General features: G+C 39.7%; 1 protein-coding gene across 1 annotated transcript in view; it reads right to left on the bottom strand.

Annotated features, from left to right (window-relative positions):
- Positions 1–4,889: 4,889 nt before the first annotated feature.
- The window catches only part of BARD1 (BRCA1 associated RING domain 1), a 46,475-nt gene continuing 30,860 nt past the window's right edge, over positions 4,890–20,504 (bottom strand). Inside the window, exons 7-11 of the mRNA XM_061458167.1 lie at positions 20,375–20,483; positions 18,579–18,714; positions 17,471–17,563; positions 6,375–6,472; positions 4,890–5,597 (exon numbers count right to left, since the gene is read on the bottom strand). Of these exons, the coding sequence (XP_061314151.1) occupies positions 5,268–5,597; positions 6,375–6,472; positions 17,471–17,563; positions 18,579–18,714; positions 20,375–20,483 (766 nt within the window). The 3' untranslated portion in view covers positions 4,890–5,267. The remainder of the gene's footprint in view (positions 5,598–6,374; positions 6,473–17,470; positions 17,564–18,578; positions 18,715–20,374; positions 20,484–20,504) is intronic.

Raw genomic sequence — 20,504 nt, 5'->3', positions numbered from 1 at the left:
CTTGGCTGCTTTGCCCTCTCCCCACGCTATCACTTCCTGCTCTCCTAGATCAAGCCTAGGGGACACTGCTGGGCAGAACATAGGGGTATTACATTGCTGCACAGCAGAAAATAAACATGGGGGGAAATAACAGTACTGTAGACTTATTGAATTAAACATTACCGTGGCTAATGCAATCAATACAGCATTGATTGCATTATCTATATTAATATTTAATTATATTAAAAGGCCCCTTTTTCTTTAATAATGTTCCTTCAGATCTTTTGTGCTGAAGAAAAGTAAAATTTTGCTGGAGACCACGCATTCCAGTGGATCCAAACTAGAGCTCATCTGCGTTTCCCTTGGCACCAGCTAGTCAAAACTGACCTTTCCAGCAGAGCAGCAGAGAACCATTTTCCTGGTCAGGCTGCCACCAGCACCCCGCAAACAGAGACTAGGGCCCCCTCAGGGGAGCATGGAGAGCATGAGTGTGTATGTCAATCAGAAAACCTCACTTCATGTCACAACTGAATCTCAGCTGATTACTGCCAAAAGAGACAGTCTGATGCCTGTTCCTCCAGCCAAATACTTTTTGGACTCTTGAGAATTTTGCTAAACCAGGAGGAAACCAACCCAGCCCCACACTAGCTGAAGAAATAAGTAATTTTTGATCAGTTCAGCAAGCCGAGCAAGACAGTCAGCTTAGCTGTTGCTTCACATCCTATATTTTAATACACATTTTAACCCCATTCTCTGTGCATCTGTTTAACTTACAGGCTTGTGAAGGTAAGCACCACTCATCCTTGTGTAGCCCTCATAGCACAGCACTGCTCTTCAGCACACTGACTGCAACAGACATCACCCCAAGGTCAACTCAGACCTGAGAAAGGGCTGCTGTGGTTTATAGCTGTGCCCATCAGGGAAGAAACCTCTCTGCTTCTTAAACACACTTGGACATCCAGGACAGATACTATAATGCAACTAACTGTGGCACTTCATGGTTAACTTCTCCCAACTGCGGTGCACAACACATCCAACATCCACTGGAGCAAGACAATCACAACCCCTGCTGCCTAACAAAACCATGGGTACCAGACATCCCAGCCCGTCACTGCCTCAGCATCTCTGCTGGGTGAATGACAGCTGTGTCTCAAGCACACAGCAGGAGCTGATGGTTCTCTGCTACTTCATCAGACCAGACCTCCTGCCAGGAATTGAACTGAAGCACAGAAAATGCATCTTCTCTGTAGGAAGAAAATAAGGAAGGTGGGAACTCCCTTCCCCCCATCTGATTACACACAAAATGTTCTTCTGCTTTTAAGGGCAATTTAACACTAGTTAACTACCATTAATTTAAATCAAACAAGTCTGAAAAGATAGAACATGCTGAACTGCTATTTAAAACAGCTGAATCTTCATTTAGTCTGAGACATTACTGCCCATTTCCTAGCCAATACTGTCTGGCTGTCCAAAGACCTCTTTCTGCAGTTTTTAAGCTGATATTTAAGCCTACTTTGTTGGCTTTTGGAACACAGTGCAGTCTGCTTTGGTATCAGAGAAAGATTCAAACCTTGCCATCAAACTGCTTTTTCTTGCAAAGTATGGGAGGAAGTCAGAAACAGGATATAGGGACAAACTGATTAATACCAATTAATTTAACACCAAATTCACCCCATTTCCAAGAGCAAAACCAGGTAATCCTCCAGCACTAGAGTAAAAACAGCTCAAGGAGGAAAAAAGAAAAGCTTTGCTCTGCCATGTTTCATGGACATGTCCTCAACAAGATCTCAAGAGGCTGCTATCTAGACTTTGCTGGCAGCTCAGATGACCCACAAGATGGGCCAGAACAGACAATCCTGCCGGAGGCTCTACTGGCACTGTAGCCCTGGCAGTTCTAAACCCATTTTTTCCTCATCCCTGAACCCCCTGACAGTAAAGCTAGCTCACATGAATGGGAAGCAGCACAGAAAGCACAAGAAGGATCATTTGGTGGAAGCCTGTGGCTTCCATACAGACATCTTTGTCCGGACCAGAATATTTGCAAGTTTCTTTGGCCATAGTGATGATCTACTAAAAGAATGCAGAATAAAATAACTGCTGCAGATCAAGTTTGGACCTAATTCCTCAGGGAATACAACCAGCTTCAACTCCTTGCCTAGTGTTCCCACCCTTGAATTACTTATCTTCAATAACCCAAAGTACAAGCCATTCCATGACTATTCCCCATCCCTGGAAATGTTCAAGGCCAGGCTGGATGGGGCTTTGAGCAACCTGGTCCAGTGGAAGATGTCCCTGTGCCAGGGGGATTGAAACTAGATGAGCTTTAAGGTCCTTTCCAACCCAAACCATTCTAGGATTCTGTGGTTATATTCCTTGGGATCTACCTAGGACACTGATGCAAGAAGGCTACCTCTTCCCAAATATCTTTCACTTCAATACACACCCACAAAAAACAAACTCCAAAACCCCACACAAAACAACAACAAAGAAAAGCAAACAAACCAGCCAGACTTCATATATTCTCCCTTAGATTACAGGCCACAGCCGTTCAGAAGTGTTCTATATATTTATTAACAATTAGTAATGTTAAAGCTGACACTACTGAACCCCAGATATGGCTACTGAATAACATATGGCTATGTTATTAGTACTGGAGTGATTAATTGTGAACTAATTCATAATTGCATAAATAGGTACAATTTAAGGGATAACTCATTAGCCTGAGATTCACAACATTTTTGAGGTATAAGTAACAAAACCATCTATAATCCAGAATGTGAGTTTTGGACTTCTACCTCTTCAAATGCCCCAATCATCAATGCACATTAAGTGTATGTATTTTACCAGAAGAATGCAAATACAAATTCATGTTATAGCTGAAGTTCTTTATCAACCTTTAACAGATTTGCTTTGATGAACTCATCTACTCCCTGGCTTCAGACTAAGCCAAAGCATACAGCACCCACAAGAGGCTATGGCTGTCAGTGCCACAACTCTGCTCACAGAGCTTGAAATACCTCTTCTGTTTAAAGCCTGCCTCCTCCTTGCTTCCTTTACTGCATTCTTGGTTTCAGGCTAGAAGAGACAGTGAGAAATGATCCCTACACACCCTTCACCACATGCCTCATGATTCTATACCTTTGCTTTCATGAGCCAAAACTAATCCAGTGGATTAAGGGACTTGATTTATCTTTACTACAAGACCTTTTTAGACATGCTTTATCAAATGCTACCCCTCTGGCTTCAACAATTAGCAAGAGTGAATTAAGCAGGGTCTGTGTCACTGATCTCTTTTTGTGTGTGTACTTACCTGTTGCTTCAACAGTGTTTGACACCTGCTGTAGCTCCGGCATCAAGGTCTACCTCCTGTGGTTCTGTGAGGCTCTTTAAGCATGTCCATTTACACAAGTTGATCACACTCAAAAGCTGAATTCCTGAGACCTGAAGGAATGGGCCAGAGTTAATCTTGACCTCATTTGAATGAGAAGATTAAAGAAAAAAAATTAATGGCAATTTTCTAACAGAGTTTCTATTCAGCTGCCAAGGAACAATGGCTCTTAAAACCTGTCCCTCTGCTGCCTCTACTTTAGAACCTAGAGCAGTATTATTGATGGGCCAAATGTCTTCCTGGTACACAGCAGAAAAGCTCCATTCTTAATTTTGCAGAGATCCACTGTTACTTGTGCAAAGAATACTACAGCCGGTACATTGATGTGCTATGAAATGCCAAGTTAAAATGTGCAACAATTGCTCAAATAAATGACCAAGTCCATGCAGTACTGACTCAGAACCTTATCTGCTGCCAGTATTTATCTGCACAAAACCCCCAAACATTAATACCATGGGTTGTTCCATTTATTAATGAGCCTCGTGGCATTTTTGCTCGCTCACACAGACGTGCAAGTACTTGAGAACTGCATTTAGTGAAGAGCAATGACTGAGTGTAGCACAAGTGATAGATCAAGATACTCCAGCTACTGAAGTCTAGTAGATCCTATTGAAGACTAAACCTTTTACACCTGAAGTGTACAGTTCTAAGAGTTCTACACAGCATATTGAAAATCAGCATAGGATCTAAAATGGCAATGGTTACAGAAAACAACTCTCACACTGAAGAGCTGCTCTTGCAAGTGGATATGCTGTCTTCACAGCTGTATCAAGTTCACAGGAAAGTACTTACATTTCCATTTACCTGTTGAGCTATATATGCACTGTGCACTTACTCTGCAGCTAAGCTCATGTAATAGGATACTCCAAGCTTACTTGCACCAAAAGCTTTAATTATTACAAGCAATACAAGAGCAAAATACAAGAAAATTTGTTTTATCCCACAACCACCATTGTCATTATATATTATTACAAGACACCATTTTTCAGTTATGAATTCACAGACAATACAAAAGATGCATGACATTACATAAGAGCACAGAGTGAAGAAGTCTGACAATAACTTATGATCAATTATGAGAAATATTCTAACAAATATGAAAGAATCAAATATTGCTCCAATGTAGACAGCTAAGTTTAAGTATAGTTGTGCAGAGTGAGGCACAATTCTTTTGAGCATTAATTTTTTAAGCAACCATGATAGTAACCATCGATACTTACAGAAATATTTTTCATTATAATTAAATATGGATCCTGACGCTTAAAAATCTTCAGAAAATAGAATAGAGTTTAAGTTACACATTTACAAGTGTGAAAGAGGACAGACGTGAATAAGGAATTCCTCTAATAAGGAATTGTAGACCAAGATTAAATTTTAAAGACCCTGTTTTCAAAATCATCTGCCTCAAACAAATTCAGGCCATTAGTTCAACTCCAATTTCTATAAGGCTTGTCCCATGCCAAGAATTTCCTTCAAAATCCAGCTGCAGGATGTTTTCCTGTCTCATCTGACAGATGAGAACGCATACAGCAGATCCTTGTCAATGGATATTAAACACAAAATAAATGGGGTCATGTTCTATTACTTACAAAGGGATGGTTCTAATCAAGAATGAAAAAGGTTTCATTATGCACAATCTTAGTTGCAAAATGTCAGTGATTATTACAGTTAAATGCAAAACCAAAGCATATTAAAGAACCCAAGGCACATTTGTCAATGCAGTATATTTATCTCTCTTATTCCAGCACTTCAGTGATTTTAGCAACTCATTGAAATGGTCAGATCTCTCCTGTATTCCTAAGAGCAAAACACAGATCATAGCTGCAGAACAATGTTTACCAAAGTGTTCCAACTGCTCCAGACCCACCACATTTCAAAACCTTGCTCATGAGATGGATATTCATTTTACAGGCAAGAGCTGAAATGACATCATACAGTCTATAAGCCAGCTGGAGGGGGCCATCCAGACTTTGCCTTGACGAATTTTCTCCGGCTTGAATTTAGAAGATACATCATAGATCACATATTGAGTGCAAAATCTCTGGTCAGAAGTAGATTCTGCATGGTATGCCACCGTGTTTATTGTCTGCGTCACATCGCTGTCTGGTTTTGGCTGTCTAACCAAAATTTGTCCTCCTGCTGCTTTGACCAGCTCCACAAGGTCACTCTTCTGGTGATGTTTGAAAGATCCCAAGAAATAGAAATAACATCCATCAAACAACTTAGGCAGCTATGTGGAAGGAAAGAAAAAAAAAAAAAAGGAAGTATAAATACAGGTCATCACAACTGAGCACACTGGAAAACAGTGGAAAGGAATAATCAGTGCCTACAAAAAGACATCATTTAAAATAATCAATACAGGAAGCTAGAAGAGTCCCAACCCATGCCACAGGGGTTGGAACCAATGATCTTAAGATCCTTTCCAACCTTGAACATTCTATGATTCTATGTACCATCCTCAGTGTAAGTACGCAATCAAGAAAAGCTTGCTTACATGGCAAATTCTTGCTTATGTTCAAATATTTTCCAGCATAAAAGGATTTGAACGGTGAGCTACAACTCTGTACAACTACTGTTACAATACATTTAATGAACGTTTTTAGTGTAATCCAGTAAGTAACCAGAAACTAAGCCAGTTAAATATAAAAGTGGCCTTATATGGAAACAAGAAGTAATAAACCCCTTTTTCTTTCCTCAGATAATTTCAACAGGCTTCTAAAGCTGAAGAGAGAAGGCTGATGCAGCATCACTTCCGGTCCCATACAGCTTTTTCCATGAGTGTAGCGCAGCCTCTGACAAGGTTATAGCAACATATCTATTAATAGAGCAAAATGACAGCTTTATGGGTGTTCGCAGTTCTTTCCATCACCTTGCACGTAATCAAATTTCTGTACAAGACCACATTAAACTTTTACATCTACTGCACTTTTACATGTGGCAAAGGGCAAAAAAAAAATGCATGAACCAAAGGTCATTAAAATAATCTGTCTCAAGCGATAAAACCTACCAGGTGTTCTCTGTTGAGCCGGCCTCTTTGTGGGCCACCTTGAATTTCATACTTCTCTTCTTGTTCTCGAGCTGTGGTCCGTAGACAGGCTCGTACCCCTACAAAAACCGCAATGAGGAAGGCAAAGATTAGAGACCCCATGTTTTAACAGAGGCTGCATGACATTTTAGGGACTCAGGAGATGCACTAAGATAAAAGGATAACCCACAATGCAAAATATTGCATCCACATAGCATCAAAGCCCATGTGCTTTAGAAATTTGCCTTTAAACCTGAGAACATTTCCAACCACGGGGTTGAAGATGCAAGTTAAGACGGGGAGAAGTAATATCACACTAAAATCAGTGCTATGAACACTGGGAGTTTTTAGCTTTTCCTCTTACCCACTAAGGGTCAACCGCTTAATGTCAAATGTCAGAATGCTGATCATTTGGAAGCTTAAATCCAGCATGTAGAACCAACTCTGCAGTTATGAAATGGAAGCAATTGCCTGATAAAGAGCAATTACAAAGCAAGCACAAAGCTGGCTTCTGAACAGCTATGCCCTCAAATAACAAATCAGATGGGATTTCAAAATCTCCAAGATCAGCACAAACTGGAGATTTATGCTAGGGTTTAAACAGTGGCATTCATTTTTGTTACCACTGCTGCATAATGATATTGTCTTTTAGAGTCAACATGGTTTTACCTTGTTTTAAGCCTAGTTTTTTTTTTCCAATACAGAATGTGCTAATGTGTTGCTAACATCACTTAAATGTACTACCTGACCTCACTTTGGAAAGAGAGATTGCTGTGGTCACCCATTCAAGGATGGAACATTTTGCCTACACATCCACTGCACTCATTAATAAAAATTACCCAAGAAAAGGTTTGCAAAGCTAATTTTGTAGACTGCTCCATGAGGATTTACAGTGCTGTCAGAGCTGGTAACTGTTAAAATAGCACTTCATGCCTTGCACAGCATTTCTTACTCAGGCAACTTATTTCCACTGTACAAACATGAAACCCACAGTACCTAAAAAATACAAACTGAACAAAATCAGAAGTAAAATGTGAGGGGTTGATCCTAAAAAGGAAGAAAGCACAAGACTATAAAGAGAAGTATCGCTGACAAAAGTATTGGATACCATGGCAGTAAGTAGCCAATAGACAGGAATTATCTAATGTAGAGAGATCTTGATAGCCAACTGTTAGTAATTTACTATGAGGTCACGTAACTCACACAATGCAATGGGAATTCATATTTTAATTACTCGAAGTCCTCCAATGTAGTTAAATCAATAAAGATAAACCTATACAGAAAACCAGAACTGGCTGAATACTATGGCAAATATCCCTCCATGTACAGGTATAAGACTGATTATTTACAGTAGTTCATTCCTTCTAGAAAAATTAACATGAACTGGAAAAGCAACCTAGTCATGTATTTTCTGGAATAGCAACTTACATATTCATTACTGGTAACAGCAATGAATACATTTTCAAAGCACTCATAACTCAAAAATAAATCTAAGTTATTTCAGTATTTTTTTATCATCACAACTCAACAAGACTTCCTGTGTCAGTTTCTCTCTAACTTACACAGCTATTCTTTCCTTCCAAGAAAATCTAGATGTTAATGGATGCCACTTATAATAAAGGAAAAACCATCTCATCTAAAGAACAAAACTGTCCATTCATTAAGAGCATGTTTTATTTCAATCTGCAATCAAAAACTCTATGAAAGGACTTTCACTACCTAAAGCTTCACTATAGCTGAGGGTTTTATACAATAAGTACATCACAAATAGAGCATCCAGAGCCAGCATTAGCAAATGAAGCAAATGTGATAGGAAAGTAATAAAAGGTTGAATGAATAAAAAAAACCTACAATTTCTTTTTGTACCGCTACTCGCCTGAGAAACTAAAAATTAAGTTATGAAACTGACTGTTAGTGGAATGTCTATGTTAGAAAAATAGGTTATGACTGTATGCATACATATGTCCGTCCATTTCACACACCAAAGTTCTCCAAGGAACCTGTATGCCCCAAAGCGAGAGAGCAAGAAGAGAAGCTCACCTATACATCCCGTTTTCATCGTATCTAGAAGGACCACAAGAGAAACATTTGTTACCTTGAAAAACTGGAAACATGCAAACAGACCATCTGTCTAGCTAGTGTATGTGTGATGAGTGCTCTGGTTATTAAACCCCTATGTCAGGGGGGTTGGAACTAGATGATCTTACGGTCCTTTCCAACCCTAACTATTCTATGATTCGATGATTCATTTTGGCTTTTCTTAACCAGCTAGAATCACAACAAATCTGCGCCTTAACAGATCTGTGGCACAGAAGGTATTTTACCATAAAAACCCATGAACGTAAGTTCTCAGTGCCCAGGTGTTTCCTTTAATATAAGCATGTTAAGGGACAACATCGTTAGACCTACCACACACCCAGCCCTTTTGTGGAGCAACAGATTCTGTGGTATTTGGTGGTAGAAAACTAGGACATTTTCAATTCCCAAACATATTTTTCATGCAAGATGTAGAAGCAGAACTTGCTCTGACTCATGGGTCTTGTCATATTTGAGAGATAACTACAAATGCTTTTGGAACTACTGTGCTCAGGGACATTTTAAGCAGTCTCATCTAACACTATGTGCAGGTTGCAAAAGAGGAAAGACAGTCTTTGCAATCCTCAAGCTCTGAGGAGATGGTGTTTCAGACTTCAAAATAATTCATGGCAATCCTGCCACCAACAGCACAGCCAATCTGTAGTAAGAGTATCACTTGGAAAGAGACAAGACAGTACAGACAAGGTAACAGCAAAAGACCCTAAGGAACAAGGAATGACTGAAGACACGTATCATCAGAATCATGGTCTAGCTATATATTCAGAAAACCGATGCAGTTAGCAACCAGTGTTTGAGGAAGGTGCTTACAAACGTAAGGTGAACAGTCAAGGAATGGAAGACCTCCTAATTAGAAGGACGGAGCTAAAGTAATTTATTTAAGTGATAGAGACCAGTATGTCCGTTAACTGCAGACTTTGTTCAGACCGATTGCTTTGAGTCACTCATTTCTCTTCAGTGACTCCTGCATACTTAGAAAGAGATTCTGTACTAAAGAATTAAAGAATTCACATACCACAATAAAAAAGAAATCAGAAAAGTCACTTGCTTCTAGTTTATTGGTTTTGCATTATCATTTGCAGATACAATGGCTCCAACAGCCAAACTGAGCTTCTCAAAGACAGCATAATTAGCTTCAGTGTCACTTGGAAGCACCAGGAATGTATGAGCTTTATCATCCTTCTATGAGATGGCACAACCACCACCAAATGACCTGGTGCTAAAAAAAAAAAGCCCTCAATTTCACACTTATGAGTAGGGATACAAACAGAAGATTAGAGCATACTCAATTAGAAGTATAAACAGAATACAAACAGAAGATTAGAGCAAACCTCAGCTTCTGGGTTGTTTTGTTTTTTTTTTTGTTGTTTTTTTTTTACAGATAGGGATTTTATTTTCTGTGAAAACTGAGTGCTGAATCCATTCAATAAAGCCCAGGTCTTTTTCTTGAGTAGGCATTATTAATTCTAAAGCTGCTAACATCTGTAAGTGGCTGAATAACATGACAGTTCCTTTTTAATAGTCTCTCCATCCAACTGAGTGTCATGCTGATTAAGAGGACATATAAAAGGAAATAAAATTCCATAATGCACTCAAAGGTACATCACTCCACTTCTTTTACAGGGACATTCCCAGAAGCTCTCTTGACCTTACAGCACTCCTATTTAAGTCAGAAGTATAGCACCCTTTGACTTCAAACAGGAGCTATGTTAAATTGCTTCCCAGAACTCGTGAGATTACAGACTCTCATTTGTCCATCACTGTATTGAAAAGTCACCAGTTAGAACCTGCTGCCAAGACACTGCTGAAATGAATGGACTGAAACAAAGAATTGCTATTACCCTAATTAGAAAGTGATCAGGACACCATCAATACTATGCCACCTCCCTTCTGAAATTGGGATGGACAACTTAAGTACTTATGCAAGAAAAGCAATTCAGAACAAGGCTGAACCTTGGAAGAACAAGAACATCCTTAAAGAAACTCTCTGAAAATGGAGGGTGAAGTAAACTTACTTTTGAGAAGACACCTGTAATTTTAGGTGGAGGTAGAGATAAGGGTTACGTTGTTTTCCTTCCCCCATTCACTGTACGTTCTTCACTGGCACGCCTGACTAAAAATCTAGTCTGTTCTGCTCTAAAATAAAGTAAGGCCATTCAACTTACTCAGGATCTCAGCCCATCTTGATTTATTCCTTGATGTTATTGCCAGTAAGACCTGTAGACCTTCTAGGTTTGAGGTTGATCCAAGTTTATTCACTTAACATGCTCTTTTCCCTAAAGAGAGTGATTACTGCAACTACACTTTAATGGCCCTCTAGTTTATTCACAGTAGTTGGATCAATTACCGCACGCAAAGAGTTGTGGTCAATGGCTCCATGTCCGGCTGGAGACCAGTAATGAGTGGTGTCCCTCAGGGATCGGTGTTGGGACCGGTCTTGTTCAACATCTTTGTCAGTGACATGGACAGTGGGATTGAGTGCACCCTCAGCAAGTTTGCCGATGACACCAAGCTGTGTGGTTCGGTTGGTACGCTGGAGGGAAGGAATGCCATCCAGAGGGACCTGGACACGCTTGAGAGGTGGGCTGATGCCAACCTCATGAAGTTTAACCATGCCAAGTGCAAGGTTCTATACCTGGGTGGGAGCAATCCCAGGCACAGCTACAGGTTGGGCAGAGAAGAGATTCAGAGAAGCCCTGAGAAGGACTTGGGGGTGTTGGTTGATGAGAAGATGAACATGAGCTGGCTTCAGTGTGCGCTCGCAGCCCAGAAAGCCAACCGTATCCTGGGCTGCATCAAAAGGAGCGTGACCAGCAGGTCAAAGGAGGTGATCCTGCTCCTCTACTCTGTTCTCGTGAGACCTCACCTGGAGTACTGTGTGCAGTTCTGGTGTCCTCAACATAAAAAGGACATGGAACTGTTGGAACAAGTCCAGAGGAGGCCACAAGGATGATCAGGGGACTGGAGCACCTCCCGTATGAAGACGGGCTGAGAAGTTGGGGCTGTTCAGCCTGGAGAAGAGAAGGCTGCGTGGAGACCTCCTAGCAGCCTTCCAGTATCTGAAGGGGGGCTATAAGGGATGCTGGGGAGGGACTCTTCATTAGGGACTGTAGGGATAGGACAAGGGGTAACAGGTTAAGACTTAAACAGGGGAAGTTTAGATTGCATATAAGCAAGAAACTCTTTACTGTAAGGGTGATGAGGCACTGGAATGGGTTGCCCAGGGAAGCTGTGAATGCTCCATCCCTGGTGGTGTTCAAGGTCAGGTTGGACAGAGCCTTGGGTGACATGGTTTAGTGTGAGGTGTCCCTGCCCATGGCAGGGGGTTTGGAACTAGATGATCTTAAGGTCCTTTCCAACCCTAACTATTCTATGATTCTAAAAGGCAAGACATGTAGCAGGGCACTTCATGTGGACCAGAGCTGTTTTGCAGTGTCCAGTTCTCGTTTGCTAGCACTTGTTAATAAAGCTTGCCCGAGAGAAAAACACACTGGGGCAAGATCACATGTGCAGAGTGGTCATGCAAGGTTCTTCCCTAGAAATACAGAACATTAGAATTTTTAAAAGCCTCTTAAATAGCTGATTTCACACTTGCAATTTGTAGATGTAAACAAAATCATTTGCACCAAATGCCGGCAGAAAAACAAGCCTACTTTCAAGTCCCTAGAAAATACTGCAGAAAAAGGGTTTTAGCCTAATACAACCACATTTTAGCTTGATGCTACTACATTTGGCAAGGAGAATATACTGATCTTTTTCCCCCATTATTAGCAAGATAGTAAAGCATCAATACTTACGCTGAACCTTATTACCTCACTGAACGGTTGCCCCTACCTTCTCACCTTCGGGTATATAATGGAACAAGCAGGTTAAAAGGGTGACCACCCAGTATCATTATTTGACCTTTGATACAACAGGAGCTACTAGTGCTGGTATACATAACAGCGTTATTTGCAAAATTTAAGATCAGAGGCCTATGATCCTTATTTATGAAAGTCTTACTGATTTATAATGAAACTAACTGCATCAGCAAAAACAACTTAAACAGGATGAAGTACAGAAAGAACTGGTTGCCAAGGACAAGTAGTAATCACCCACAGATACCCAGGGGTAACTCTCAGCAACTCAATTAGCCTTAGCGGAGTTTTGTTGGATTTGCATTAATAAAGGAAAGAGCAGGGGTTAGTCCAAAAAATCTCCTAGAACACCAAAGGCAATTCAGAAATACACAATAGCAACAAAGAAGATAAAATGCTGCACATCCAAGATCTAGTAGATTGCAACTGAAACTTCCTCAGCTCAGCCTGCACTGGGTTTTAAGATTTACATGCAGATTGAGTAAAGCCTGATAAGATTATTTTCCTAGAAAAGGAAGAAATCTAGACTGAGAGAAAGCCTTAGGGAAATCTGGCACGGCTAGCTTCAATTTGCTCTCATCAACAGCATTACCGGTCTCTGCTATAGCACAGAGAAGAGTTTTTATACTGTCTCATATTCTTACAAAGTAACTTCAGAATCTGAGATTTTCACAGAGGCAGAGATCCCATTTGGTTAAACAAGAGCAGTCCATTTTTCTAACACACAGAAATGACACAAGATGCTGCACAGACTAAAATGAATCGGCTTAAGAAAGGTTGTTAACAAGTTATCCAGGTGATATTTATTAAACATGATGGAGCAGATGCTTAGGAAGTCCTTAAACATCAATTCCCAGATGCTAGGAGCATATAATATGAAAATCACTACATCATTTAAACCCCCAAGCGTCCTAACTTCTTTAAGGAATCAATGTTTGCCACAGGTGTCCTCTAGACCGACCAAGGTGACTGGAGGTGAGGAGGAGAGGTCATGTTAAATTCCACCAAGTATGCTTATCCTCTGGATCCCACCACATACTGTTAAATTAGTATTTTCCATCCTTTTCCTTACAATGGGCTTCCTTAATGCAATATTTTCTTCAAACTAAGAGTTAGAGCACAAGGACTCTAAATATGAAAAACTGAGTATCTGGATGACCTAGAACAGAGGGAATAATGGAAACCTGGTTTCCTTTTCCTGTAGACTTTATTTCAAAACAGCCCACTTCCTAGCTCTGCAGACAAAGGGCAAACACCACATTTAAGATATTCTCACCCCATTTTCTCCTCTGTAAACCCCAAAAGTTTCACAGTCTAGCTTTGTGCTGAATTTGAAACAAAACTGTTTGCTGCCTCTTTTCCAGAGGCTGCAGTCACTACAGGAGTGCAGGCGTTCAGACTTTGCTGATGTGAAGCATTCCTCGCAGCTTTACACCCAGTACACAACATGCATACACAGATTTCAACCACATCCCACAGAGCTAAGTCTTTTTGTAGGAGGAGGCAGTTGAAGTAAGCCTCCAACTGCAAAAGAAGCATGAAACTCCGGTGATGAAAAGTTTTGAGCTGCTTTCAGGAGAGAGGGCTTTGCTGAGTATCAGCCTGTTACCTGAAGGAAGTTCATGCATGGAAGAGAGACACTGGAGCCTAAGAAGCAGTCAGCTCAAACAACTTTGCACTTTTCCTGTCTAACAGCATAAACAAGGATGGGCATACTACTCCAAGAAACTCATAAAAATGTTTTCACCTTAAAACATCAGTCATGCAATTCCCTAGCTTTTCCAGTCAACCTCCAGTTGTTCTGTGGCCTTACAGGGAAACCATGGAGGTTCTGCATTCTTTTATATGATCAGAGCTGAATCATTGCCGTTGCTCCAGGTAAGCAAAACAGATGAAGGCGTAAGCAATCAGATGCTTAGAATTCTGCCAAATGCTTCACTGCAAAGACTGACACAAGCTTGTTCCAATGTGTATCATTACCAAGATCATTTTTCATCCCCTGCTTTAACAGATGACAATCAGTTTAAGAAAAAACAAGCTGAAAAGCTATTAAAGACTTCTGCTGGTTTTAATTACATTATTCTATGCTCTATAAAAAGCACAGAGGAAATACAGTGATACTTTGAATCTTTGTTTCAGCCTACTTGCAGAAGGATAATGATACGCTACTTTGTGCCCTATTACCATCTCAGAAATAATGAAGGCAATAAAATAATGAAACCAATGAAAGATATGGCCAAGGGCAAGGAGCACTGTGACAACAGTGTCTCAACTGAATCCTATGCTGCTTTGAAAGTGCATATATTGCTGACAGTGTATTATATACATGGAAAATATGGAACTGCAACTGATAAGGTGAAATTTTTCTTCTGTGAAGATCTAATACTGCTCAGTGGCGGCATCCTTTCATCCTAATCTACCTGAAGAAAAAAGGGAACCCAAAAAATGAAGATATGTATTTAAACCTTGGCTCTCTAATACTTAGAGACCTTACGTTTAGCTCAGAAAATTCCCCATTTCCTCTCCAATGATACTAATGGATGCTTTATCTGTGTGTATAGACACATGTAAACAGAAGCACCGTAGAATTAAACAAGAAAAGCAAATTGCTCTTTACTAAAGAAACACAGCTTGAAAGCCTGTTAGAACAGAAAAGTTAACATAAGAAATACACTCCTAAATGAAATACTGGGTTTTGCAAGCATGTGATGTTTTTTAAAGAAGTGGTATAATTATGTAGGGGCTATAAACGTAACTTTAGAAATAACAGACAAATGCAGCTTGCCTCGTAGTAAAAAAATTCAAATGCTCACTTATGCACAGTCAGCAGTTCAGTAAGTGCTACACTGAGCTTTACTTTCTCAAACAGTTCAGTGAAGGTTTTGAACAGTCTAGATCACTGAGCTATAAGCAACTCCTTCAATCTATTTACAGTGGCTTTGACAGAAGTAAGCCACGGTATGTGCACACTTCTGGAAGTTTATTTGCATCACATTTAAGGAAACAAACAGAAGGCAAAATTGACAGAAATTATGGAAAAGCAAAGACCTCTTTTTCCTAGACACATGTTCCATCAGCAGGAGTCCCATTATTTGTTATAACAATCTTTAACTTGTAATGACTCTGAAGAAGACTAATAACAGACTGGTGGGAACAGATGGAGTGGTGCTGTTAATTATAGGCACTTAGCTGCATCAGACCCCATGAGTTATTACAAACAATTCCCACTAGGGAGGGGAATCACTCGCTTTTAAGTGGTATGTTGCTTACTAAGCTGGGAGCATTAGCAGCCAGGATTGTACTAATCAGTACTAACAACATAAAATAAAAGTCAGGTGCAAACAAAAAAAATATGAAAATAGTCCCCGAATAACTCTCAGACTATGTTTTTTTCTTTTCCAATAGCTTATAAAAGTTCTTCCACAACGATTTAAACTCAGGTCTCACTAATTTAATCTCCCTACCATTCAGGTGAATTTTTCTAAGCATGTGACCAGCAAAAAGATACAATTAAAAACAGGAAACCCATCCTAGCAGAATGACAGAAGGTATGCAGACCTCTTGACCTGAGCGAAGCCAAGAACCTGCCAAGTGATTCCCCACAGAAACAGGTTATTCAGTCAGCTAAGCAGCATGTTGTTCCAGAGCACCTGAACACACCCTTTCCCATCATACAACCCAAATATCACTTCTAAGTCTTCTGAGTTTCCTCCTGCATCCCTACCTCCAAACAGAAAACTGTCTCCCTTCTGCTTCTCAACAAAGCATCTGGAGTCTATTAAATCCCCCTGCTTGCTTGAAACAGTATTTCTCCATGTTACATTCAACTGCTACTCTTTGTAGGAATCACAGCACCAATGTTTTCCTTTTGCAAGCTCTCATAAGGCTACAAACATAGCCAGTGTTGCGGAAAACATTTCTGAAGGGACAGCAATTCAAGAGACCCTTTAAAAAAGCATGGAACAAATACTGACTACCTGGAAGCCACAGGAACACTCTGAATAAAAGAACCCAGTCTTCAAGAGTCTGAGTTGTGCTTTGTTTGAAAAACTAGTATGCAACTTCTGAAGCTTTAAGCAGTACCTTCACAAACCTCAGTGACTGGAAAATTTAGACTATTAAAGAATCCTTATATTCTGATGTTTAGTCACACAATAGAAAACCAGAATATTCGTCTGAGTTTTCCATGGATAATTAACTCATTTGTAGGGTACTTATTAGCTAAAAGGCCTTAGCCATAAAGGTCAAGGGGAAGAAAATGGCTTTTACAGCTGTTGTGAGAGCGGATACTAAGAAATATATTAGAAAGAATAAAAAGCAGATTTGGTGCAAGTCCACTGAACAGCTGCTCAAAGAAGCATGCACTGTATGAAAACTAATTACAAATTACATGAGAAATTACATCAAAACTACTCACACGCTGAAGGGACACTGTGCAAATCATCCTTTGGAGGTTACTATTTTAGTTGACAAGTACTCCAGTCTGCTGGGCTCACACGCACAGAAATGGGTACTGAAAGTTACATACACAATTGATCTGCCTGAGCCTGCATAAAGCCCGACAATTTTCTCAACTGAAACTGAAGTTCTTTATAACTGAAGTTATTAAGAACTTCAGTGGAAAGTACAAAAGGTGCTTATGATGACAGACCAACTTTGGTTAGAAATCTTAACTTTCAACAGATCTCACCTTATGTGCAAACAGGCAACACCTTACCTTCCTACAGGCCTTGACCAAGCAAAACTTTGCTATCAATTTCAAGGGAAGCTATTTATAAGAAATCCAAGGGTTTAATAAATTCCTTCCTCCTCTCCCAGGATATCTTCCATAATCTTTCAAATCACTTGTAATGTAGCAATAAACAAATTCATTCCCTACTGACACTTAGGATAAGACCAACCCATTACATCTAACAATGAAATGCACACATTTGCCAAGGAAGGAGCAGTTGTATCTAAGTTAATTCTCTTGTCATTCCATTCAGGAGTTGAAAAACCAACCCCCTCATACTTTATGTTAAGCTAGTATTGATATTAGGGCTGGTTTAGAAAAGAAAATTTTCTCTGGAATCCCATTTACAATTTGTGGTCAAAAAACCCAAGGAATCCCATATATTTAATACTTACATTCAAATTTGAGGACCCAACATCCAGTCAGAATAGCCATCATACATTTGACAGTTTTTGGCATTGGAACATCAGGGATAACGAGATGAGTTACTAGGAAAAAGATGACATCAGTAGAACTAAAAGCACATAAAAATCAGAACCATGCCTGGCTGAAAAGCAATCAATCACCATTTAAAGAATAAGCAAACTATAATAATTTATCAGCCACTCTTTCCAGCACAAGTATGTGAATTTTGTGACACTATGATAAGATTAAGTAGGAGAGCTATTAGAAAATTTGTGGGTTTCAACATATACCTGCTGTGAAAAAGAGAAGTCATACTTCTATAGTTCTAAGCTAACACTGAAGTCTTTAGAAGAGGAGGCTCTGGTTTATAGGATAGTACCTTTTTTCCCAGGCCTTTTAAAGTTAAATATAACTTAGACAGGAATCTTCCTATGGGATCTCACAGCTTTAACTCGGAGCTAACAGAACTTAACTCACAATCCTGGAGTAATAATCAAGATGTGAAAGATGGTAGGGGAAAATAACCTTAGCATTTCTTTCACAAGCAGGAAAGGCAGCACTCCAAACAACAACTAATAGGAGGGATTAAGACAAAATTCTCCTCAAAGGTGAAAAAGAAAAAAAAACCACCCAAAGCCCATAATTTGGCTGTATCATCTTAATGAAGAACCAAATTAAAAGCAAGATAGCATGTGAGAAAAAAGTTGCCAACTTCTACTCGATGACATGCTCTTTCTAAAGGCACCACCATCTGCCTAAGACTCATTTCTGAAAGATAAGAATCTTATCGTGTCTCATATGAGCAGAGACCTTTAAGTTGGTAAAAGAAGTGTAAAGAGACTTCAAGGAGGACAGAGTGATTTTAAATGTACTGCCAAACTGTGGCTCCCCTGGAAGATTCCTATTGTAGTAACCAGGTTTTATATGTATTTACATGCAACAACACACCATTATTCTACTACAGCTATAATTCAGGGATTTCAGAAACTACACTAATCAGGAACGATAAAAATGCTGTTGCAGCTAGCATCTTAAAGGATGAAGTGCAGAACTGTAGTACTTATATTTGGACAGAGACATTTCATCAAGACTGCATACCTCTGCTGTTAAAATCAGTACACCTTCGAGCCTTCAGAACTGTTGTTAGTTTGTTCAGCAGTTTCTGTTGTTCCACACTAAGACTGCTCCCCAGTATACCAAGAGGTCCATCTCTTGGCTGGCTGAAGCTCAGTATCTGCATGAACAGGAAATAAACTGAATGTTTAGGAACATAAATAAAGCAACTAACTCAACAGTTTTATTTAATAAGAGTAAGACACTGGAACAGGGTGCCCAGAGAAGCTGTGGCAGCCCCATCCCTGGCAGCGTTCAAGGCCAGGCTGGACAGGACTTGGAGCAACCGGCTCTAGTGGAAGGTATCCCTGCCCTTGGCAGGGGGTTGGAACTGGATGAGCTTTGAGGTCCCTTCCAAACCAAATCATTCTATAATAATAAGCATTATTATTCTACCATTTTGTAATTAACCTATAAACAAACCATTCTATAATAATAAGCATTTTGAAAAACAATTCATGACAAGTTTAGTGGACAGGGTCCTTAAATAAATCTCTATATAACAAACCAGTTCTAGAGGAAAAAAGCTTGACATTTGAGGTACTTCATTTAGCTTATGCAAGGTACCAAACCAGCTTGTGCATCAGTTTTTTCTTACTTGCCTTTTTTTTCCATAAGGACACTGGTATACACACACGTAGCTGGTTGAACATTGTGAAACAGCCTGTCTGACTGCAGTGTTGAAAGAGAAAAAAATAATTCCCAATATAGTAAAGCCTCCTTTTCTTAATGAAGCATTACCCACAGCTACACTACCAATATGTTGAGTAGCCTGTATAATTAACATGTGTGTTTCCTTTTACTAAAAAGTCCCCAATACATTGCTGTGTAAGTAATGAATGCTAAGTTTGTTTTATGCGGATACTGCTAATGCAAAGTAAAAGGATCTACTTGCTCAAGTTTTATGCTGACAAGGATGTGATGCTTCAGCTCTGGGGTCTTTATAAGTACTCCCAGATCCCATATACAGATACACCTTTGAGACCCAGTTACCGTAAAGTCTCAGGCTTCGGATCAAATCATCCATACAAGCTAGTAAGCACCCATTGGTGCACACTCATCCCAAAGCAAATGCAAATACTGAGGGTTATCTTTGCAACAGAAAAGCTGCATCTTTCATTTGCTTCAGGTGGGAGTAACAGTCAGATCCTTGCAGATTTAGCTGCAACAGTTTACTTCTGGCCAATGGTTATCTTATTACCTCAATAAGGAGGGAACATAACAGGCTCTATACCCTGGAGTAGACTAAGACTGCTGGTATCACTAGGATAACCTGATTTTGACCACAAGTCCTGAGAAGTCTTTGGCAAGAAACCACCAAAACAATCTTCCAAAACCTGTTTTTAACTGCTGAGCTGGTATCTTCATTTTTGGACAAAGAATTATACTGGAACAGCATTTTAAGAGCACACAAAAAGCAAAGATGTTACTGCTTTCAGACAGTTTGGTACATAGAATGCATTCAAATATGCAGAAAAACAACAGCAAAGTTAAATCAGCAATAGTTCAAGAATAACACAAGGGTCATTATTCTATGCTAAAGCCACATTACAAGAAACATCCTTTGTTTTCCCAGATGAAGCTGTAACACGGAATACCAGAGCTTGTAAGTGTCCCACATACATTCTAGAAATATTGGCTGAGTTAGTTTCCCAGCCCATTTTAAATGTCCCTGTAAAGGCAGGTGATGCACTGTACTTTAGTCCAAGCCTTCAATACTTACAGGATGACTTACATTTTTTTCAAAACCAAAACAAAACCAAACAATCACACATGTTTACCTCAGAGGGTTGGTTAAATGGAAATGATTCATTCTTCACTGGTAACATTAGCACAGACTTCATCTTTTCACTTTCTGCATAGTCCACAGGCCGCAGACCAAATATATTACTGGCAAAACAAGCACAGATG

Source organism: Pezoporus flaviventris, unplaced genomic scaffold, assembly GCF_033815535.1.
Source record: "Pezoporus flaviventris isolate CSIRO_AGI_PZ_B2104156 unplaced genomic scaffold, CSIRO_AGI_Pfla_v1 ptg000001l, whole genome shotgun sequence".
Lineage (NCBI taxonomy): Eukaryota > Metazoa > Chordata > Aves > Psittaciformes > Psittacidae > Pezoporus > Pezoporus flaviventris.
Note: the sequence above shows the minus strand (reverse complement) of the source record. Positions and strands in the feature narration are given on the sequence as shown.